This window comes from Anolis carolinensis, chromosome 2 (assembly GCF_035594765.1).
Source record: "Anolis carolinensis isolate JA03-04 chromosome 2, rAnoCar3.1.pri, whole genome shotgun sequence".
Classification (NCBI taxonomy): Eukaryota; Metazoa; Chordata; class Lepidosauria; order Squamata; family Dactyloidae; genus Anolis; species Anolis carolinensis.
In genome coordinates this window covers 34,909,922-34,935,025 of record NC_085842.1, presented here as the reverse complement: position 1 = coordinate 34,935,025, position 25,104 = coordinate 34,909,922, and the positions used below count along the sequence as shown (strand labels likewise).

Genomic DNA, 25,104 nt, shown 5'->3' with positions numbered 1-25,104 from the left:
GTTTGTATTTTCTGATAGCGTTTAAGCCCATTTTCCTGAACTGCTTACTCAAGCTCTACAGCAGAGAATTCACAGGACCTCAACAAAACAAAAACAACCAGGATTGTAATGGATGGAGCCAAATGGTATCAAAAATCTTATGTTTAGTAGCATAGATGCACTGTGTGGTTCCCAATTTCCATGTAAGTTATATTGCCACTATACAAGATGTAGACATTGCATTAGAAAACTTGGTTCCATGAGCAGATAAGAAAAATACAAAGTCATTTCTTTCTTATAAAAGTTTATTTAATCCCAGAAAGGGTTGTTGTAGATGCTGGAGCCCAAGTGGGCGAGGCACTGCGTTATGTGGTTGCACTAATGTGCATGGGATACAATACTAAACATAAACACACACTCAAATCCACAAATATAAGATCAAACCAGAATTGGCATAGTAGTCCTCCTTGGTTACGTTGCCAGAGGCCGCATGATAACCATCTGATGCTCTACTGGATTTGAATTCTTCTGCCCTCCTTCACCTCCCTTGCCCCAGTTTCTCTTGGCTAGTGTTCTGTTTATGTCTTAAGAGTCAATGCCAGAAAGCTAATATTAAACTGCTAGGAATTTTAAGATGGATTGAATGCAGTAGGGTCTTAGCTTGGTGGAAGCATAAGGTAGGACTTGGGGATTTTTACTTCAATACCCAGAAATGAAGTCTGAAGGCTGCAATCAAACACAAATGTGCTTGCCAGATCACCTTCTTGGCAAGTCCTAGCCAGGGCAACATCAAGGAAAACCAAATCCCAAGGAAGTGTGAAGATCCTTGTGGATGTCACATTGAGACATAAATAATTCATTTTCCCAGCTCAACAAGGATCTGTCGAAGAGAGCAAGATGCCCCTACTCCTATATACTCTCACTATACTATGATATGAAAGAGACGTCCTTCTACTCCATGGCTGGCAGGCTCCTGGCAAGCACGTATTTTGGTTGGCTACCACAGCTCACCAGTTTGCAGACCACAGTGCTGTACTGATGACATGTTAATTCTGTCTAAAGAACAGCATGTGTCTCTCCTTTGGTTAGCCAAGGTTGAAATAGCTCCCCATGAAGCCAGGTCTTCTCTGATAGTTGGAAGGGATACACTAACTCAGAGAAGGGCTGTCCTTCCCACTCCTAAACTTGGCAAGTTAAGAAATGATAGGTACAGAGTCAATCATGCAGCTCGACTCCTTGTCAAGAATACTCTTAGTTAATGTGTTGTTGAAGGCTTTCATGGCCAGAATCACTGGGTTGCTGTGAGTTTTCCAGGCTGCATGGCCATGTTCCAGGAGCATTCTCTCCTGACGTTTCGCCCACATCTGTGGCAAGCATCCTCAGAGGTTGTGAGGATGCCTGCCATAGATGTGGGTAAAACATCAGGAGAGAATTGCTTTTGGAACATGGCCATACAGCCTGGAAGACTCACCGCAACCCATACTCTTAAGTTATTTGAGATGGCTCAAGGCAAGATTGGGAAACCTTTGGCACTCCTCCCACACTGGGCTTCTTGGGAAGACCTGGCTGACATGTATGGGAGTTAAATATGCAGTAGGGCACACACCTCCCACAATCTTCCCTTCTTCCCACACTAAATAGAGCTTACATATAAAACTGAGGTCCATTTCTGAACTGAAGAGGCCAGAAGCCTGGGATATTCTATCTCCACCCCACAACATTCAATTAAAAAAAACGTGTACTTCTTTAATGTATTATCTCTTTAATGAGATTAGAGCCTCTTTGTTTTGCTTTTCATTTCCTTCAACTTGTGAAAACGCAAGAATGAAGAAAGACCCCACCAGGGAAAGTACTGAAAGCTGGGTTCAGACTTGGAATGGCTGAACAGGAATGGAAATGCAGGGCGAGGAGGGGAGATGTTCAGGACAGGTTACCATAGGGCTAAAAAAGGATTGTGATTCTCTAGATGTGGTTAAGCTTCCATTTCCATCTGCCCAGTCAAAGGTGGGCTAGTAATTCATTCAGATCTGATGTACTGAAGCTTCCCTGCCTCTATATTACAGTAGTCACTTTCTGGCTGGACTGGAGAAAACATTTCTAACCATCAAAACTACAGCATGTATATACTGTGAATTAACATGACATGAAGCAGCAAGGGCTCCCGTAAGTTCGTTCCCCCCTAAATAAATAACAAGCTGGCACCGGCAGAGACAGCACCATATCCACACTGCATTAAAACGTAAATCTAATCCTCCTGCCTCCGGGAGGTCCTGAGGCAGCTCCAATACTGATCAAGGCATACAAGAGGAAGCTGGCACCAGGAGCCTTGAAACACGGCTTGCGTTGTGTTAATCTTCTGCTCCTTACCAACATAGAAGGGAGAAGAGGAGGTGGGCACGCAAAAAAAGTCCTTGTGTGAACAGAAAGGCACCCATTGGTCTCTACTGTCTTGGCTAGGGACTGGAATGCCAGCCCCATTGTCTAATGAGGTTGTCAACGGTCATGTGGGTTTGACAAGCCACCCCCGGTAGTGAGGCCAGGGGCAGCCGCTCAGTTCATCAGCAGGAATAAGAGACAGCGACCGCATCAGTCTTTTGTTGCAGGAGAAGCAGAGGTGTCCCCATCCGCTCTGGGGCAGCTCCTCCTCCCAGTGCTGTCCAAAGGCCACCATAGTCACAGGCTGGTGCCCGCTTTGGGCCCCGTGGGCTGCTGAGGCCCTTTGCGTCCGCTCTGCTCCAGGTAGGCGAGGAGCCAGGGATGGGCCAGGATTTGCTCCAAGGAAGGCCGCTTCTCTGGGGCGAGTGAGAGGCACCACTCGATCAAGTGACGACAGTCTAGCATAGGGACAGAGAGGATACAGTCAGTCTTCCACATTTGCTGGAGTTAGAAGTACAAGACCCCCATGAAAATGTAAACATGTGAAAAAGTATTGTCTCCCCCAGTTGTGCCCAACCACTGGGTCTACAAATGTTGGACTGTAAATTCCAGAATTTCTTAATATGAGGCATATTAGCTGAGGATCCTGTGAACTGAAGCCCAGAAACATCTAGAGACAGAAGGTTAGGAACTGCTGGTATTGGAAATAACTGGCAATCATAACCTTATTAAAAAGGAAAAATGATGTTACATCAGTTTGGCAAATGTGAATATCCATGAACATGTGGAGACCACCTTTTGAAAACCACTTGTTAGAAGTCAACCCTTTGAACAAGTGATATTTATAAGCATTCATGTAATGGCGCACAGGTAACTCATCTGTTAAACTGAAGAAGCCTGTCTTTGAACTGCCAAGGACAAAGACATGCCACTACAAAAATATATTTGGTTAGCAGAGGATGGTTGTTTCTTTGAAGATGAAATTGCAGTTGCCCAAAAGATATACATTTCTTTGAAACCTCTTAGGCAACGTGTATCTACCTCCACTGAGGTTTGATGCAAACATGCATCCACCTCCACGGAGGGGATAGGAGATACATCCACCTCCACTGAGGTGGTAAAACAGACAAAATACAAAATGAAGTCCTGAGTCTGAACATGCTCAGTACAATCACATGTCTATAACTCCTCCTACACCGAAGAGAAACAGTCAAACTGGCAAATCAACATACACATAGAATATAGGTTAGTAAACATATACATTAACAAATAGTGAAAGGCTTGGGAGGTTGCTATTTCCAACAGCTTGTCTGTAACCAATTGTGGTTCTCTAGATGCTTCTGGACTGCAACTCTCATGTCACTGACAATGGGTTATGGTCTTTAGGCATGATGGCATTTGCAGTTATATGTATTTCCAGTTCCCCTTCCCTAGAATCTATACTGATTGGCGGCAGAGGTTTAAACAAGAATCTTTCCCAAGATGGCCAGCATTAAAATACCAGGTTGTGTAAAATAATTGGTGACTGTATTCTACAATCTTTCACCAGTGCAGGACTATCCAGATGTGTAGAATTATATCTTCTCTAATACATTGTAAAAATAATTGAAAAGAAATTCTGTTCCTGGTTTGAAAGTATTCCTGTTAAATTGTGTGGTACTTATTTTGAAAGTAGTTGTTATACTCCTGCCACAAACTATGTCGAATTGGTTGAGACTCAATGAGATATTCATTGAAAAACTATTGCAAAATGTGCTGCAGGATGTCCAGCAAAAACAAAATTTTGCAGTTGAAAAAAACTTTTCCCATGTTTTATGATAGAGCCAATTATGAAATTACATTTATAACCCAGGAACAAACAATGTGTTGCATGGAGTAATTTATAGCCTGCTGGAGCCATGCTGGCTGAGAATCCAAAACTTCCCATTGATGAAAGGCTGTGTGTACTAAGCAGCTGGGAAAAAAACTGCTCTAAGCATTCCCTGTGCTTTCATGACATCAAAAAATGTCTATCAGAAGTGAGAGAAAAGGGAATATGCAATGGAGTCCAAAATCACTCAGAACAATTTTGATCACAATTATCTGGCATCTTTCCTTGGGCTCAGCTTCCCCATGGTCAGCAGTAGCACTCTCACCTGAGGATAGCCTGCAGTGATAGTGGAGTTTTCCAAGGAGGATCTCTTCATCCCGCTCAAAAGGGATGTCCCCGCACACCATATCATACAGCAGCACACCCAGTGACCATACAGTGGCAGGCAAGCCGTGATACCGGTGGTATTTTATCCATTCAGGGGGACTGTATACTCGTGTGCCTGCAAGAACAGAAAGAAACAGGTGACAACTTGCTCAAAGAAACTCCCATTTCAATTTAGATAGTCCTAGCAAAAGCTCATATTATAGCACCTTTATCCTTACATATCTGTAGGGTGAATACCTCCAGTGTAGAAACTAGACACAAGATCCAAATTCAGTTAGAGAATAGTTGCTCAGTGTAAAAAGAGCTGACCATAGGGCATGGTGCTGCTCCTACCAAAGTGTTTCTCCTTGCTTATGTCCATCAAGTGTTTTAAGTGTTCTGGTTTCAATTTCTGTATCTCTGGCCACAGTACTCCGTTTTTTTTCTCCATTTTGAGTAGATCACTTACTATTTTCCTTTTAGCTTTGTTTAAATTGCTTGCAAAGCCTTCTGATGCCTTGAGAGTAACTTCTTCCTTGCTCTGGCATGTTCAGTCGTGATAATGTGGACTAATTGCTCCTTCATTCATTTACAAGCGTTTCCAGGAATGCCAGGAGCAGGACTTGAGAATTTCTCTACATATTCAATTGAGGTGTGTTGTTTTTCTATTTTGGGGGGGGAGATTGGCTTATTTTTATACTAAAATACAGAATGGGTTTAATTGGTTGGTTGGGGAAAAGTGAAGGCCATATGCAGCACCTGGCCCCCTTTTTGGTCCTTGAAACTCTCAACCAAGCCTCCAAGCCTTCCTGAAATACTCCAAATTTTTAAAAATACTTTGGCTAGACTTTTAAGTTGAAAAAAATCACTCAAAATTTACACTCCCAAATGAGTGCAAACACATAAAACAATAATTGTCAAGTCAAATATATGTTTTTTCCAGTTTCTTTTTCAAAATGACATCAAGAGTTTGTGTGTATATATATGTACGTAATATTTTTCTTGTTAATTGTGCAAATCTATTAAAATATTTGGAAATCAAAATGACATCAAAAAGTGATACAATGTCACTTCCAGCTACCATTTTGAGAGAAAGGGTTTTGAGGGGGGCTGGGAGATGTAGTCCATAGTGGTGGGAAAAGTGAACTCTGTCCTTATTGTTGATTAATAAGTTGAGGTACAGAGGAACCTATATATTTCCATATCAGGTTCCTTACTCCCACAGCAATGTGTTGTCGAAGGATTTCATGGCTGGAATCACAGGGTTATTGTGCGTTTTCTAGGCTGTATGGCCATGTTCCAGAAGCATTCTCTCCTAACGTTTCGCCCAGATCTATGGCAGGCATCCTCAGAGGTTTTGAGAATGCTTCTGAAACATGGTCGTACAGCCTGGAAAACACACAACAACCAAATGTTAATGGTTTACACTACTGGATCTGTTGGTTAGTGCTAATAAGACTTGTAGGCTGAAAGCATCTGAAAGGCCACAGATTCTCTATCCTTGAGGGTAGTATATACCATTCTCGTGGCATGAGAATATAGGATAGTCTAATGATCTCTGTGTAAGCCAGAAGTGTTCAAGGTAAGAGCTTTTCCAGATAGGCCCTATATCCTTGGATCTGATCCCACGTTTTCAGTTTATCCCAGATTATCTGGCAGTGGAGACTCATATAATCCAGTTTAAAGCAGAAAACCTGGGATCAGACCATGGTATATAGGGCCTGTCTGGAAGGGCTCTTCGAGACTTGTTGTGAAGATATTACACAAGAATCTCCATCTAAAATGCTGTGTCCTAGGCCCCATCAACACCAGCATACAATGCACTTCGAAACTGTATTATATGGTCAGTGTACACTCATATAATGCAGTTAAATTGCATTATATGAGTCCACACTGACCACACAATGCAGCTTCAGACTGCATTATTTAGCAATGTAGATAAGACATTGTAATTTCTTCATCATGGCATTGGAATACCCCACCATCCTGTTGAGTGAGTTCTCTCATGTCCCCGCATGGGGAGCTGGAGCTCATAGTGGGAGCTCACCCACTCTCTCTGAATTTGAACTGCCAACCTGTCGGTCAGCAGTCCTGCGAGCACAAGGGTTTAACCCATTGCACCACCAAAGGCTCCAGAAAGAGGTTGGACTGGATTCTATGATCTGGATGACACAAGGTTTTCAACTCTTTCCCTCAACTCTTACTGGAAAAGCCACCTGCCCTCTCCCCCAAGGCAAAGTGTACCTACCATCAAAATCAGTGTATGGAGAATCCCGGAGCAATGCCCCCGAGCCAAAGTCTATAAGCTTCAGGTCACCATGTAGAAGGTCCACCAGGATGTTCTCATCCTTTATGTCCCGATGCAGTACGCCACACATGTGGCAATGGTGCACGGCCTCCACCACCTGCCGGAAATAGCTGGCGGCCACGCTCTCCGGGAGCGGGCCCCGGTCTGTGATGACGTCAAACAGGTCCTGAGACACCAAAGGGCGTTCCATCACAATGAAGTAGGAGTCAGGCTGTTCAAACCAATCCAGGAGGCGGATAATGCCTCGGCAACCCGGGGAGGACACTTTCTTCATCAGAGCGACTTCCAGTGGAACAAGGCTGCCATTCTGGAGAAGGAAGAGAAAGAGGGCAAAGAGTTCAGTATGTGTCAAGACCTCGAGCCCAAGCCATGGAATGACATCAACAACACCTTGAATTGGAAGGATAGCACTATGCAACACAATTAGTTCCTGGGTTATAAATGTCATTTCTTAATTGGTTCTATCATAAAAACATGGAAAGCGTTTATTAAATTGCAAAACTTTGTTTTTTATAGGACATCCTGCAGCACATTTAGCTATCATTTTTCAATGAATAACTCATCAAGTGTCAACCAATTCTACATGGGGTTGCTGTGAGTTTTCCGGGCTGTATGGCAATGTTCCAGAAGCATTATCTCCTGACGTTTTGCCCACATCTATGGCAGGCATCCTCAGAGGTCTTTTGGAAACTAGGCAAGTGAGGTTTATTTATCTGTGGAATGTCCAGGGTGGGAGAAAGAACTCTTGTCTGTTTGAGGCAAGTGTGAATGTTGCAATTGGCCACCTTGATTAGCATTTGAAGGGCCTTGCAGCTTCAAAGCCTGGCTGTTTCCTGCCTGGAGAAATTCTGGAAATTTGGCTACCAGTATTAAGAAACTCTAAAATAAAGACAGTAAATAAAGAATGCCACTCAGAAAACAGGGGAATTCCAGACAGGCAACAGTCAGGACCAGCTAACACCTCCCAACAAAGGACTCCCCCAGGCAGGAAGCAGCCAGCCTTTGAAGCTGACAGGCTATTCAATGTTAATCAAGGTAGCCAATTGGAACATTCACACTTGTCTCAAGCGGACAAGAGTTTTTTCTCCCACCCTGGACATTCCAGATATATAAACCTGACTTCCCTAGTTTCCAACAGACCTCACAACCTCTGAAGATGCCTGCCATAGATGTGGGTGAAATGTCAGGAGAGAATGCTTCTGGAACATGGCCAGACAGTCCGGAAAACTCACAACAACGCAGTGATTCTGACCATGAAAGCCTTCGACAACACAATTCTACTTAGTTTGTGGCAGTCACAAAAACAAAGTTTCTAGAATGTAACTACTTTCAAAATAAATACCGCACAATTAAACGAAAAAGAATACTTTCAAACCAAGAACAGAAACATTTTCAAGTTTTCTTACATAGTGTAGTTAGCAGAGAAGGATAAACTCACCATATGCTGGAACTGCAAAACCCGCTCCTTCGCGACATATTTAATGGCCACCTGAAAGAAGAGGAAGAAAGAATTAAAGAATTGGAAGAGATCACAAAGGCCATCTAGTCCAACCCTTTGTCATGCAGGGACACACAATCAAAGCAGTTCCGACAGATGCTGTATATGGATTTGAGTGTTGGCTTGGGTCGCTGGAAGATTGGAGTTTGAATCCCTGTTCAATTGTGGAAAGTCACTTGGTATTCTCTCCGTTTTAGTAGAAGACAGCGGCAAACCTCTAAATAAATTTTGCCAAGAAAATAACTTTGTGGGAGTGCCTTAAACTAGAGACAACTTGAAGGAACATAAAAAAGAAGCAGAGAATAACAATATAGTAGAGTCTCATTTATACAACGTTCCGTATTATCCAGCGCAATCTGCCTTTTAGTAGTCAATGTTTTTGTAGTCAATGTTTTCAATACATTGTGATGTTTTGGTGCTAAAGTCATAAATACAGTAATTACTACATAACATTTCCATGTATTGAACTGCTTTTTCTATCAATTTGTTGTAAAACATGACTTTTGGTTCTTAATTTGTAAAATCATAATGTAATTTGATGTTTAATAGGCTTTTCCTTAACCCCTCCTCATTATCCAACATTTTCGCTTATCCAACGTTCTGATGGCCTGTTTATGTTGGAGAAGTGAGACTCTACTGTTTGTTGAAGACCATGGATAGCTACAATGGTGTTATTTAAATTTTTGGACCTCAATCTTCTTCTGGTTCAGCAATTAGTTGCTGAAGGAGACTATCTGTCTGTCTGTTTATCTATCTATACATGTATTGGCTGAAATGCATCAAGAAAATCTGTGGAATAAAACAATATTTATATATTGTGAGACTCAGGGCCTTTCCACACAGCGCTATTTCCCAGAATATCAAGGCAGAAAATCCTACAATATCTGCTTTGAACTGGGTTATCAGAGTCCACACTGCCATATATCTCAGTTCAAAGCAGATAACGTAGGATTTTATTCAGCTGTGTGGAAGGGGCCTCCGTCTCTCCTTTAGGAACAAAGAAAACCAAGAGTCTGATGTAACACTACTCAAGGAGGCATTAATGGAATGGAAGTTTTCCAGGAAAGAAAGAAACCACTGTAACCAATGAGCGCAAATATGGTGTTGGTTCCTGACACACTGGGAAACAGTCTCTGCTGCTCTCCTAAACAATGGAAGATTGGGTTTGTTGTGTGTTTTCTGGGCTATATGGCCATGTTCCAGAAGCATTCTCTCCTGACATTTCGCCCACATCTATGGCAGGCATCCTCAGAGGTTGTGAGGTATATATAAACCTCCCTTGCCTAGTTTCCAACAAACCTCACAAACTCTGAGGATGCCTGTCATAGATGTGGGTGAAACGTCAGAAGAGAATGCTTCTGGAACATGGCCATACAACCCGGAAACACACAACAACCCTGTGATTCCGGCAATGAAAGCATCAGACATCACAATAGAAAATTGCCTAAGTTTATCTTCCAAGAGCAATGTGACAAAGTGCATTAAAACGCTCTACAATGAGTTACACTGTTTCCTGATTCCATATACAACACCCATGATATTACAACACAGTATGTCTATTTCGATATTATACACTGTCATGCATATTTTATTGGCAATTGCCAGCGTTCTGTTCATTTCAAAACAATAAGGCTCCAATGCAAAACGGCACTTAGCTGCAATAAATAATGTGAGAAGTACTCAGCCCAATTAGTATATGATCTACTTTTCCCACGGTCTTACCAAACACCCAATTCAGAGTGTTCAGTACTGAAGCAGATACAGTTTTAGACAGCTTTATAGAAACATCCTGAACAATTTTAGTTTATGTATCTGTAGTAAAAGTGTAGTTTATGACTTCTCACATTATCCAGACTCTCAGGGTGCATTTATACTGTAAAATTAATGCAGTTTGGCACCACTTCAACTGATGTGGCTCAATGAACTTCAAAGTGCCATTAAGTGCTATTGACTTTATAGACCAGTGGTTCTCAATTTTTGGGCCTCCAGGTGTTTTGGACTTCAACTTCCAAAAATCCCAACCAGTTTACCAGCTGTTAGGATTTCTGGGAGTTGAAGGCTAAAACATCTGGGGACCCACAGGATGAGAACCACTGTTATAGACCAAGCGTCCTCAAACTGGGGCCCTCCAACCCCCAGAAGTCCTTACCAGCTTGTTCAATGGTCACAAATTCTGAGAGTTGTGAGCCCAATCAGCTGGAGGGCTGCAGTTTGAGGATATGTGTTAAAGAAGATATACTACTGTAGGTGAAAACTGTTTTAAATTATTCAACAAGCTGTCAGAACTGGTTTGTTGGTATGCATCAACTCAACTGCACACATTTTCACATTCTTCTTAGGTGTCTGGTCACCAATTGTTAAAAATTAACCACTGGCTATAAGTCAGCCTCAATAGTACAAATTATTAGGCAGCAAAAAAATCAGATGTGTTAGAAGTGCTAAGTCACAGAAATAAATTAAGGTTAGCTGTTTACGGATGAATGGCATGGAGCATAAATTGAAGGGATCAGGAGTTTATCTCCAGTAAAGCAATTAACAAATGGTTTAGCTAATTACTTTCTTAGTGCACCCACTTTGAGTAGATGTGTGCAAAGTGTGCATGCCTACAAGTTACCCATCAACTCATGGTAATCCCATAAGGAAGAGCTTTCCAAACACTTCATGTTGGTGCCACACTCTTTAGACATCAGTTTTACCAGCAAACCAGTGGTTAAACCAGTATTTTATAACTGATATGGGCACATACATAAATTATAATCATGAAGTGGATAGGGACATAACATATCCCATGAAAACTTTTCATTAACATTTTTAAAATATAAGATTTATTGATTATGTCATATAGATATTTCCTGCTATGTTGTTGAAGGCTTTCATGGCTGGAATCACATGGTTGCTGTGAGTTTTCCAGGCTGTATGGCCGTGGTTCCAGAAGCATTATCTCCTGGCGTTTCGCCCACATCTATAGCAGGCATCCTCAGAGATTGTGTGGTCTTCTGGAACATGGAATGCTTCTGGAACATGGCCATACGGTGCAGAAAACTCACAACAACCCATTTCTCGTTATGTTTGTTCAACACACCTGTGCACTGCAGCCTACACACTACAGGCATGGGCAAACGTCAGCCCTCCAGGTGTTTTGGACTTCAATTCCCACAATTCCTAACAGCCAGTAAGCCGACTGGGATTTCTGGAAGTTGAAATCCAAAACACCTGGAGGGCCAAAGTTTGCCCATGCCTGCAGAATATTGTAATACAATTTGGAAAGCTCTGCCCGAAGGGTTTTTAAAAGAAGGACTAGTCTGGGTGTACCTATACAGTTGAATTTATTGCAGTTTGGCACCACTTTAACTTCTGTGTATAGAATCACAGAAATCATAATATGGCAAAGTAGCAGTACTCTTTGACAAAGAAGGCTGAAGAACTTATACAACTACAACTCCCAAGGTTCGATAGTATTGACACAATTAACATGGTGCCAAATTGCATTAATCAGATAGTGCAGATGTACTCCCAGAGGTGGTTTTGCACCTGCAACTATAAACAGGCATAATGTGTTATCGAAGACTTTCATGGCCAGAATCACTGGGTTGCTGCGAGTTTTCCAGGCTGTATGGCCATGTTCCAGAAGCATTCTCTCCTGACGTTTTGCCCACATCTATGGCAGGGACCTCACAACCTCTGAGGATACCTGCCATAGATGTGTGTGAAACGTCAGAGGAGAGAATGCTTCTGAAATATAGCCACGCAGCCCGGAAATCTCACAGCAACCCAACAGACATGTCTACCATTTTCACATATTTAGTCGGAACCTATAATGACGAAGATGTGCTGTTTTGCTCACCGGGAGAGAATCGCAGAGCCGTGTGCCGGCATAGACAGTGCCGAAGCCACCACTCCCGATCAAGGCTCCCAAGCGGTAACGTGTCTCCAAGGTCGCCTTCCCTGAAAGAGAGAAAGTGGAACGTCAAGCAGGATGCCTGCTACCAGGAGTCCCATTATAGCATATTATAATATTATGCCATCATATAGTGTTCTCTCATACACCATATTTCATCACTAGGAAAACACCTTTGATTGTAAGATGCATCCTGCGGGGCCTTCTTTCGTGTCCTCGAATGGGAAGCTAGAGCTGACAGATGGGAGCTCACCTAGTCTCGCAGATTTGAACTGCCAACCCTCAAGTCAGCAGTTCAGCTGGCACATATATATATGGAGGGAAAGGGCATCACACACATCTACACTGCCATATCCTGCCATAGTTTGAAACTGCATTATATGGTCAGTGTAGAATTGTAGAAATACAATTAAACTGCATTATATGACTTTTAATGACCGTATACAGTGTTTCCTCGCTACTTCGTGGTTCACTTTTCGCTCCCACGCTGTTTCACGGGTTTTCAATTAATATTAATGTGAACATTTATTGCAGTATTTTTGCTGTTTCGCGGGTTTTCAATTAATATTAATGTGAACATTTATTGCAGTATTTTTGCTGTTTCGCGGGTTTTTCTGGTGTGCAAAGGGTTTTGGAAGGAGGGAAGGGAGAAATAAAGGGAGGGGTTCGGGAAGGGTTGGAAATAAAAAAGGGTTATTTAGCTTCCATTCTTCTTTTCTGCTGGTGTACTGTATATTGTAACTGCTAAAATAAAGTATAGACTTCATTGTAGTAAGTGGTCTGTGGTTTGCTCTCCTCCACACATAGAATAAATATAGTGTCCCTACTTTGCGGATTTTCACTTATTGCAGGTAGTCCTGGAACATAACCCTCACAATAAGTGAGGGAATATTGTAATGCAATTTCAAACTGTGTTATTATACAAGTCTACTGGCTTTGCTGCATTATATGTCAGTGTAAATTGGGCCTTAGAATGAAGGAAAACACCATATTATTATCATCATTTATTTATATAGCACACAGCACATTACAATAAAACAAGCAAAAATAATGAAACAATCTAAAATATATGCAGATACACAACAGAGGGATTAATAACAAACCACAAAAACTTCACAATTGCAAAACAAGCTGCTTTGAACTTGACCAAGACAGCAATCGGTTATAATTATCATACATTATAATAAGCAGATCACACAGATAAACAGTTGACTGTAATTAAAGAGAAATCAACAAGTAAATGTATGAAGGACTGGGGTGGTTTCTAGATTATATTTATAGTCACACAATATGTAAGTTATATTCTACACCACAGAATTAATGCAGCTTGTCACCACTTTATCTGTTATGGCTTGATGCTAAGGAATCCTGCGAGTTGTACTTTTGCAAAATTTTAGCCTTCTCTGCCAAAGGCAGTTGGTGCCCCACCAAACTACAAATCCCAGGGCTGCACAACACTGAGCCACAGCAATTAAAGTGGTCTCCAACTGCATTGATTATTCAGTGTAGATGCACACAAAGGGATTAAACTTGGAGGTTTGGAGTGCTCAGTCTTCCACAAAAAGGCAGAAGAGCAATATACATTTCCCATGAATAAGGTAGGTATTATATATTTTGGTTTTTTTTTTCTTTTCAGTGTAGAGTATAAGATTTCAAGCTGAAAAAGAGCTTAATTTGGCTTTCAAAGGCTTTCATGGCCTGAATCACTGGATTGCTGTGAGTTTTCCGAGCTGTATGGCCATGTTCCAGAAGCATTCACTCCTGAAGTTTTGCCCACATCAATGGCAGGCATCCTCAGAGGTTGTGAGGTCTGCTGGGAACTAGGCAAGTGGAGTTTATATATATGCAGAATAATGTCCAGGGTGGGAGAAAGAACTCTTGACTGTTTGAGACAAGTGTGAATATTTCAAACACCCAAACACGAATTAAGGAAAGGCACTGCAGACTAACTCAACCAGAGAAGTCAGCTATAGCAGAAAACATGATGAACCAATCTGGACACAGCGTATTATCTGAGAACACAGAAATGCTGGACCACTCTAATAACTACCATGTCAGACTACAGAGAGAAGCTACTGAAATCTACAAGCATGTGGACTATTTCAACAGAAAGGACGAAAACCTGAAAATGCACAAAATCTGACTACAAGTATTTTTTTTAAAAAAAACTCTAAAATCAGGACAGTAAATAAAGAGTAACACTCAAAAGACAGGGGAATTCCAGACAGGAAACAATTACTGCTAGCTAACACCTCCCAACAAAGGATTCCCTCAGCCAGGAAGCAGCCAGACCTTAAAGCTGCAAGGCTTTTCAATGCTAATCAAGGTAGCCAATTGAAACATTCACACCTGCCTCCAACAGACAAGAGTTTTTTCCACAGATATATAAACCCCACTTGTCTAGTTTCCAACAGACCTTACAGCCTCTGAGGATGCTTGCCATAGTTGTAGGCAAAACATCAGGAGAGAATGATTCTGGAATATGGCCATACAGCCCAGAAAACTCACAGCAATCCAGCTTTATTTGCATTTTGTGAGGTTGGGAAATTCATGTGATTTAATGCATTTGTACATGTATCATAATATAATATAATAAAACTTTATTTCTATTCCGCCCTATCTCCCCAAAGGGACTCAGGATGGATTCCAACATACAATGGCAAACATTCAATGCTTTCACAAATACCAACATAGAATCCTGTGTCAGTATGTGTTTCAAATTACTATACACCCACACACACACACACATATAATACATAATTTTACATGATATATAAATTATATAATATATAATATAAAGCATCAATAACATTACATATAATAAATATATGAATATTTATTACAAATGAATATGAATATTTAATAAATGTATATTATAAATCTATACTATATTACAAATAATAAATATAACTAAAATAAATATAAATATATAATACAAATAAATAGGAAAATCATAAATATAAATATATAAAACATAACATTTAACATAATATAAATATGAAATATATATTAAGTATAAAACTAAGTATTACAAATAAATGCATGCAGATAGAAAAGGTAAAATATGCAAAGTCAAAAACGATATAAGCTTATTCTTTTCGCAATTAAGAACATAAAAGGTACAGAGACTCCCCTACATTGCCTACATCGGTGCAGACCCTACCCAAGTAGCAAGCCTCTCCTCCGGCGGGGTCTGCATTGGAAGCCAGTGGTGCTGCTTCGGGATTTTGCTGGTTGATGGGAGATGTCGCCAGAAGCATGGCCAGCGGCAACAGGAAGCAGCTTCACCAAGCATCACTGGCATTTAAACCTACCGCGTGCCCCAGCCCCGCCCAATTGGAATGCCTTGGAATTCCTCTGCCTAGCCAATGGGAAGCCGGGACAAAACGTCTTGGCCAATCGGAAAGGCTCACACAATCGTCACACCGACGGGCGGGGCTAAACTGCCTGGGATTTAAACAGCCCGAGAGGCGGGGCAGACATAATCAATCTGCGGGAGGTTTGGACGAATCAAAAGAGAGGCGGCGGTCAGCGGGAGCCAATCGAAGTTAGGCGCGCGAAAATTCTATTTTCTTTCCTCTCCACTGGCCGGCTGCCTCATCCACGTGTTGTTCATTAAAGTCGGGTGCATCTACACTGCGGCACTGAAACAGTTCAACACCACTTTAACTTCCATGGGTCAATGCTACGGGATCCTGGGAAACACCAGCCCAAAGACTTTGTTAAACTACAGATCCAAGGATTCCACAGCAGGGAGCCATAGCAATTAATTGCATTAATTCCACAGTGTGAGTGCACAGAAAGGTGCTAAATTGCAAACCACTGGCAGCTGTGAAGGAAGGACTGATTTATGGAGAGACATTTGCTCCAAAGCCTCAGGCAAACATGCTGACCCGAGGCTCCCTCTGATTGCTTTCCATCTTCAGCCTGATTATATAAAAGGTTTCCCTAGCAGCCACCTTAGCTGACCTTACAAATACTTCCACACATCTGAGAAAGGCAGGACATAAAGTAAAGAAGCAAATAAGGAATGGCAACTATAATGTCTTTGTGTTGCTGTGAGTTTTCTGGGAAGTCTGGCCATGTTCCAGAATTATTCTCTCCTGACATTTCGCCCACATCTATGGCAGGCATCCTCAGCGGTTGTGAGGTCTGCTGTAAACTACGCAAGTGAGCTGTGGAAGGTCAAGGGTGGGAGAGAGAACTCTTGTCTGTTGAAGACAAGTGTGAATGTTGCAATTAATCACCTTGATTAGCATGGAAAAGACTTGCAGTTTTAAAGCCTGGCTGCTTCCTGCATTTGTTGGGTGTTAGCTGGCCCTGATTATTTCATGTCTTGAATTCACCTGTTTTCTGAGTGTTACTCTTTGTTTACTGTTCTGATTTTAGAGTTTGTAAATGCTGGTAGCCAGATTTTGTTCATTTTCATGGTTTCCTCCTTTTTGTTGAAATTGTCCACATGCTTGTGGATTTCTGTGTAGTCTGACATGGTGGTTATTAGAGTGGTCCAGCCTTTCTGTGTTCTCAAATAATCCTCTCACCTTTGCAGGAGTCTAATAACAACAACAACAACAACAACAACAACAATACATCTTTATCTCCCACTTTTCTCCCTCCCAGGACCCAAAGCAGCTTGCAACATATTAAATCATGTAAACAACAATCCAAATACATCGATAAAAAGTTTAAACTGTATACCATGCAGCTATGGACAAGTATACATAGGGACCATCAAACACAGCATTGCCCAAACACAAGTCAAGGAACATGAAAGGCACTGCAGACTAACTCAACCAGAGAAGTCAGCCATAGCAGAGCACCTGATGAACCAATCTGGACACAGCATATGACACAGAAATGCTGGACCACTCTAACAACCAATTCACTGTCGTATAATCCAGTTCAAAGCAGATAATTTGAATTGTACATGGTAGTATAGAAGGGTCCTGAGTTCAAAGCAGATCATCTGGAATTTATACAGCAGTGTAGGAGGCCTAGGACACCATCGAGTGTAATTCCACACCTATTTCAGTAAGATTAATGGGATATATATCTATATATATATATATCTCAAGATTCTAAGGGCCCTTCCAGACAGGCCCTATATCTCAGGATCTGATCCCAGGTTTTCTGCTTTAAACTGGATTATACGGGTCCACACTTCCAGATAATCTGGTATAAACAGAAAATCTGGGATCAGATCCTGGGATATAGGGCCTGTCTGGAAGGGCCCTAAGACTTATCCCATTTTTAGAGGTGTTCATATAGGGAAAGGTGTATCCAAGGCCCTTCCACACAGCTGAATAAAATCACACATTATCTGCTTTGAGCTGGGATATATGGCAATGTGGACTCAGATAACCCAGTTCAGAGCAAATATTGTGGGATTTTCTGCCTTGATATTCTGGGATATAGGTCTGTGTGGAAGGGCCTTTATGCCCCTTCTACACAGCCATATAATCCAGATTATCAAAGCAGATAATCTATATTATCTGCTTTGAACTGGATTATATGAGTCTACACCACTGTTTTATAATCCAGTTCAAAGCAGGCAATATGAAATTGAGTCCCCTCGGGTGAGAAAGGCGGGGTAAAAACGTTGTAAATAAATAAAATACATTTTATATGCCAGTGTAGAGGGGGACTAGGATTCCAAAAAGGTCCGGTAATAGAGCCATTCAGTAAATGCTACAGAAGTTGTAATTTTACATTTTCTCTGACAAAGCCTCACCAAACACCTCCCAGCATTCCATAGCAGTTGAACCTGTATCAAACTGCATCAATTCTACAGTATAGAGGCACCTCAAATTATTTCTCCCTCCTTGCCTTGACAGGGGTCTGTTAACCAACAAGTCTCCCTTTCCCGGCAATTCCAAATCTTCTCTAGAAATACAGGATAAGTGTTTTACCTTGATCTCTTTGACAAGCAGCCCTGGAATGTGAAAAATGTGCTCTGATAAGGGTCTGCCTACAGCTAAGCCATTGGCAAGTGAAAACTGAGGAGGGAAGGAGGTTGGATGGGATGGAAGTCTTTCTCACATCTAATCCTTAGGAAGAACGTCCAGATGGTAAGAGCTGTTCGGCAGTGCAGTGTGCTGCCTCTCTGAGTGTGGTGGAGTCTCCTTCTCTGGAGGTTTATAAGTAGAGTCTGGAAGGCCATCTGTAAGGAGTGCTCTGACTGTGTATTTCTGATTGGCAGAATGGGGTTGGACTGGGTGGCCCTTGGAGTCTCTTCAAACTGTATGATTCTAAAGTGGATGTCACCTCTATGGACCTCCTCCCAGACCAGACCAAAAAGGCATAATTAATTACCAGAAAATTGGGCAAAATCAATTACACTTTAAAAAAAATACCTCCAGGAGCAAATAAAAAAACAGTACATGCTTGTAGTCCATGTGGACAAAATCACATGATTAGAAGTATTGACTACAGTGCATTAGGAGGTTCAAAAATAAATCAGCATAGCCTTATTAAACATGTACAGTTTTTTTTGGTGTTATATCTAACTACAGCGCTCCATGCAGTCATGCCGACCACATGACCTTAGAGGTGTCTACGGACAATGCCGGCTTTTCGGCTTAGAAATGGAGATGAGCACCAACCCCCAGAGTTGGTCACGACTGGACTTAATGTCAGGGGAAAACCTTTACCTTTACCTATCTAACTACATGATTTTTAAAATATAAAATAGATTTCTACAGAAGTACTGCACAATTTACCTTATAGACAATTATATTGGTGTCATCCGGTGCAGTTTGTGTCCACAAGTGACACCACTGCCTACTTAGACATGGAAACCAATCAGACATTAGGAAAAAGCAATGGAACATGTTGTGCCAAGAAAAGCCTGTTCCAGTGTTGCTTTAGGGTCGGGATAAGTCAGAAATGACTTGAAGACACACAGGAACAACAAGAAAGAGTCAGCATAATGCAGTATTTTGGATGTTGGATTAGAAGTTGAATTAGAAGTCTAGGAGACCAGAGTTCGAATCCCATCAAGATCCACTGAAGCAACACTGATGTACTGTTGTGTGCCTTCAATCCAATTCTAACTTCAAGGTGATCCTATTATGAGGTTGTTTTTTTTTTTTTGGTAAGATTTGCCTCTAAGGCTTAGAGAGAGTGCCTTGCCCAAGGCCACCCAGTGGGTTTCCATAATTGAGAAGAGATTCAAACGTGGGTCTCCTAAACTGTAGTCCAATGGTAAAAGAACTTTATGTTGGCTCCTCCTGTTGAAGAAATCTTGCCAAGGAAATCCTACTTTTGGAACCAGCATGATATAGTAGTTTCATTATTGGTCAAGAGATCTGGAAGAAGAGAGTTAAATCTTTGCTAGGTCGTGGAAACTCATTGGTTGACTTTGGGCAAGTCACACTTTCAGCTAAAGAAGGCAGCAATGGCAAATCCCCTCGATATAAAACCCTATGAAAGGTCCTTCACCAGTCAGAGTTAAATTGAAGGCACAAACAAACAACAACAAAAGGTGGATCTATACTAAAGCTAACACAGTTTGACACCACATTAACTGCCATGGATCAATGGTGTGGGGATTGTAGTTTTACAAAGTCTTTAATACGTGTATTTTATATAATGGTTATGTGTTTTTAGCTACGTTGTACCCACCCTGAGCCATGAGGAGAGGTGGGAAAGAAATAAAATTATCATCATCATCATCCAACCTCCTCTACCAAACTACAGTTCCAAAGATTCCATAGCACAGAGTGTCAGTTAAAATGCTGTCAAACTGCATTAATTTCAAAGTGTAGATGCACCCAAAGTCTTTCCAAACAATTTTTAAAGCATTGTTGAAGGCTTTCGTGGCCAGAATCACTGGGTTGTTGTGGGTTTTCCGAGCTGTATGGCCATGTTCCAGAAGCATTCTCTCCTGATGTTTCGCCCACATCTATGGCAGGCATCCTCAGAGGTTGTGAGGTATATTAGAAAAACTAAGCAAGGAAGGTTTGTATATTTGTGGAAGGTCCAGGGTGAGAGAAAGAACTCTGTCTGTTGAAGGCCAGTGTGAATGTTGTAATTGGCCACTTTAATTAGCAAGACCTTTAATGCTAATCAAGGTGATTAATTACAACATTCACACTGGCCTCCAACAGACAAAGTTCTCCCACCCTGGACCTTCCACAGATATACAAACCTTCCTTGCTTAGTTTTTCTGATATACCTCACAATCTCTGAGGATGCCTGCCATAGATGTGGGCGAAACATCAGGAGAGAATGCTTCTGGAACATGGTCATGCAGCCCGGAAAACACAACAACCCAATTTCCAAAGCTCTTAGGGAACGAGATATGCTTTATACATCCCTCCAAAAGTACGTGGGATTCTGAACTCTGTTATCTCCTTTTCCCAGTGCAACTTTCCCCAGAGCTGGATATAAGCATACCATCATGTAAGATGACATGACCAGGTCAAAGTACTGGCCAGCTCTGCTCTGTCACGGTGATTGAGAGTCGATCCTAAAGGGTCATTTCAAAAAAAGATATTACCAGGAAGTAACACCTTTGCAAAAACATTCATGTTGGTAGAACCTTTGGCAAGATTTGTTATGTTCTTACATAAAGATCATAGACTTGGAAGAGACCCCATGGGCTACCCAGTCTAACCCTATTCTGTCATGCAGGAAAACACAATCAAAAGCACTTCTGACACATGGCCATTCAGCCTCTGCTTAAAAACCTCCAGGGAAGGAGACTCCACCCCATTCCGAGGTATTTGTTTATCGTGGTAAAGGGGAAGAAAATATACATCATGGAGTGATGCAGGTTTACTAAAGGGACTAAGGCCCCTTCCACACAGCTGAATAAAATTCCACATTATCTGCTTTGAACTGGAATATATGGCAGTGTGGACTCGGACAACCCAGTACAAAGCAGATACTGTGAGATTTTCTGCTTTGATATTCTGGGTTATATGGCTGTGTGGAAGAGCCTAAAAGGTTGAGCTGTTCTCTAGCTGAAAGCAAGTCCTCCTTTAAAACTCTGAATCAATACTTTGGTCTTGGCAAGTAAATCATCATCATCATCATCATCATCTTTATTTCTATCCTGCCACCATCTCCCAAAAGGGACTCTGGGCAGCTTACAAGCACTTATAATGTAACAACACATACGGAGCAATAAATGCAGATACATCAATATCAAAGGAAAACATAATTTACATCATCAATACATAAAACAATACCACAATAAAATCAATCAACCCTAAAATAGACATTGATAAAATATTACGGTAATTATAGAGATAAAATGAGTAACAACCAACCAATCATATAAAGTGCTTTCAGTGAAAACAAGTGGGTCTACAATTTCAATCTTTTGGGCTCTATAGCTATTGGAAAGCTTGGTTAAAGTATTATTATCATTAATATTATTTTTATTTATATCCTGTTTATCTCTCTCAAAGGGGGCTGAAAACGGCTTAACATAGAAGCATTAGTACACAATTTGAAATATATAAACATACAAACATTAAAACAGAATTAACAGTATTAAAATTCACAGTTATAACTTAACATATAAGTAATGCTCTCAGATCCCTTTCTCTCGAATCTCTGCCTTATCATCCTTCAACCTGAGGACAGTATCACTGACTTATCTTGTAGAGCTGTTGTTACTAAAACAATTGTGCCAATTGCCATCAGATTGGTTTGGTGAGACAAATTGTGGTATGGCAGGGTTAGGTGACAATAGTAGTTAGCAGGTACAAGTCTAGCTACCTCCCTAATAAACTTTCTGTTTTTCAACAACAAAACAATTGAGCCAGGGCAGTGAAAGTAGTGTTAAACTGCATTCATTCTAGAGCAGTGTTTCTCAACCTGTGGGTCTCCAGATGTTTGGTCTTCAACTCCCAGAAATCCTAACAATTGGTAAACTGGATGGGATTTCTGGGAGTTGTAGGCCAAAACACCTGGGGACCCACAGGTTAAGAACCACTGGTCTATGGGGAAACAGGGAACCTGCTAAGGGAATACAACATACCCAGCCTTCCATAGCCATAGATTCAACCATCCATGATTTGAAAATATTTTAAAATTTTGAAAGTAAACTTTAATTTTGTTATTTTATATAAAGGACATCATTTTACCTGCACCATTAAATATAACAGGACTTGAGCATTCAAGGATTTTGGTATCCACTAGGGCCCTAGATCCAAGCCCCTGGAGCTACAAAGAACTCATGATATGCCATTTCCTCTTTTTTCCTGCTCTCTTCATCTCAGTATGTGCAAAACGTGTATACAAACAACAACAACTGCAGTCTGCTTTTTTCTCTTGGTTGAGACCCTAAACAATTCACAACATTTGAAAAATGCAACTGAAAATCTACAACATATAAACACGAAAATACAAGCATCCCAAAAGTTGCCATTCATAGGGAAAATAAGAAATAGTAGCTAAATTTACAAAATAATGATTACAAAACTTTGCAAAATATTCCCTAAGTGTTGTATATCTACAAGTATAAAAAAATAAAAAAATTGTACACACACATATGATAAGTTTGTTAGTTTTTCCTATACAGTATACAAAAAAATTTGGGACACTCTGTAAAATTAAACCTACAAGTCAGTTAAAATCACTTAAAACACTATTAAAATGATCAGACCACTATGCAAACCCTGTACAAAGCTGTACGGACAAAGGAGTCCCCCAGGCAGGAAGCAACCAAGCTTTGAAGCGGCAAGGCTATTCAATGCTAATCAAGGTGATCGATTGCAACATTCACACTTGCCTCAAATAAACAAGAGTTCTTTCTCCCACCCAGGACATCAACCCCACTTTCCTAGTTTCCAACAAACCTCACAACCTCTGAGGATGCCTGCCATAGATGTATTCTACAGTATAGATCAGGCATGGGCAAACTTGGGCCCTCCAGGTGTTTTGGACCTGTTGTATTTGTTGTTCTTTGGAGTCTGTCCCTTTAAATGTCAAAGGGCCAGACTCTAGCGGTGTCTGTCCCTTTAAAGGCGGCATTGCATCTCATTCCCTGCTCTTGCCTTTATAAAGTTGAAAGGCATGAGCGAGGCATGAGGTGCAATACCACAGGCTGCCGGTGGGTGGCAGCACTTGCGCTGGCAAGTCTGCGGCTCTTTCCATAGGTTGGCAACAGGCAAGGCAATGGAAATCTCCTCAACTTTGTCAAGAGAGAGAGTCAGTAAATAAACACTTTGCAAAGCTAGCAGCATGCCAAGTCTTTTGCCTTTAAGCAAGTGAAGGGAGGAAGGGCAAGAACGGGTGGGGAGGGGCACAGGTGCACCTACACTGTAGAATTAACGCAGTTTGGCACCGCTTGAACTGACATGGAATAATAATAATAATAATAATAATAATAATCAGTGGAAACTGTAGTTTGGAGAGGCTCAAGGTCTTGTGAAATTAAGCTTCCCCAGGATGACCCAGTATTGAGCTAAAGTAATTAAAGCGACACCAAACTGCGTTAATTCCTCAGTGTAGATGGACCCCAATCTATCCAAGAGCGATCATCGTACTTACCGGGAGTCACGTCATCCTTAGGGAAGGTTGGGCCCAGGACGTTGTGGTGGAGCTTCGGGGGATAAAGCACCTGCACCGAAGACATGGGGCCTGAGCGGCGGAAACACCCGAAGAAACACGAAACAGACCCGGAGCGCCGGCAAAAACCTGCGTCCCCGGGAAGCCTTTTCCTCCCGCTCTGGATTTCTGTCACTCACGGGGTTGGGAAAGTGACACAAGCCACGCCTACGTGGGCGGGGCCTCGGCCCCTTAACACCGCCATGCGCTGTCACTCACTGGGTTGGGACACGCCCACTACAGCTAGGCCACGCTCACTCTGAGTGATGACTCCTTTGGCACCGCCCACTTTCTCCTTCTCTGTCTCTCACGGGGTCGGGAAAGTGATGCGGGCACGCCCACTGCGGCCAAGCCACGCCCACTCAAAGACAAGCGTTTTCCTCCCTCTGTCTGCCACTCACAGAGTTAAACACGCCCATTTGGGCGGGGCTTATAAACTGGCACCTGCTTTCCCCTCTCCTACTTCTCCTAAACCACGCCCCTTCTTCTAAGCCACGCCCACTACAAGTACAGTGCAAGACTTTTCCGTTTCTCTGATACTGATTAATTTCTGACAAGGCTCCAAACCACGCCCATCTCGCGTAGGGGGCGGGGCGTTCTCTTCCTGCGGTACCGCCCATTCGCTACCCGCTTTCCTTCTCTTTCTCACTTTCTGCTTTCCAGAGGGTTGAGAAAGGGACGTGGCCGCGCCCACTTCTCACAAGCCACGCCCACTCCAGGCGGGCGGGGCTAAGTGTTACTTTCTGAGGGCTTATTCTACTTCCTTGGCGCGCGCGAGAGGAATGCAGTCGGCCTTCCGTATCCGTTGGATTGTTTATCTCCCGCGGATACCAAAACCCGTGGAGCCTCGAGTCCCATTATATGCAATGGTATAGTGAAAAAGATCTCCCTGATACTGTATATATAATTGGTGTCTGTTGAGGTTTAATTCCAGGACCCTCCTCCCCCCGTGGATACTGAATACTGTAGATGTTCAAGTCCAACTATATACATAGGCATAGTCAAATCGGTTGTCTTAAATGGAAAGGGGAAAAAAACAAGGTTTGTATTTTGGAATTTCCAACAAAAATTCTCAAACTGGATATTTTTGAAGGGAATGCAGAGTGGGCATTCAGTCCTCCATGGCTTGAAAATAACCCCCCCCCCTAAATATTCCAAAATCTACATTTTATCATTAGTAGATAAGAAATACAGTTTTATCATACAATTACATATACAGTAGAGTCTCACTTATCCAACATAAATGGGCTGGCAGAAGGTTGGATAAGTGAAAATGTTGGATAATAAGGAGGAATTCAGGAAAAGCC

General features: G+C 41.8%; 1 protein-coding gene across 2 annotated transcripts; it reads right to left on the bottom strand.

The window, feature by feature from the left end:
- Window positions 1-266: 266 nt before the first annotated feature.
- Window positions 267-23,936, bottom strand: LOC100562074 (serine/threonine-protein kinase pim-3). 2 transcript variants are annotated; one of them, XM_008105447.3, is made up of 6 exons: window positions 23,741-23,936; window positions 12,182-12,282; window positions 8,278-8,328; window positions 6,780-7,146; window positions 4,491-4,667; window positions 267-2,813 (listed from the first exon to the last, which is right to left on the bottom strand). In XM_008105447.3, the coding sequence occupies exons 1-6, from the start codon at window positions 23,823-23,825 to the stop codon at window positions 2,653-2,655; spliced, it is 942 nt and encodes a 313-aa protein (XP_008103654.1). In that variant the 5' UTR covers window positions 23,826-23,936; the 3' UTR covers window positions 267-2,652. The 2 variants fall into 2 exon arrangements, with proteins under 2 accessions (XP_008103654.1, XP_016847187.1); XM_016991698.2 differs by lacking the exon at window positions 23,741-23,936 and adding an exon at window positions 15,399-15,594.
- Window positions 23,937-25,104: the final 1,168 nt, after the last annotated feature.

Coding starts and splice junctions, on each gene's coding strand:
- LOC100562074 (XM_016991698.2), bottom strand. CDS start 15,495: ATGCTTCTGGCGACATCTCCCATCAACCAGCAAAATCCCGAAGCAGCA. Junction 7,147..8,277: donor TTTTGCAGTTCCAGCATATG/GTGAGTTTATCC, acceptor TTCCTTCTCCAG/AATGGCAGCCTTGTTCCACT. Junction 2,814..4,490: donor TCACTGCAGGCTATCCTCAG/GTGAGAGTGCTA, acceptor TCCCTATGCTAG/ACTGTCGTCACTTGATCGAG.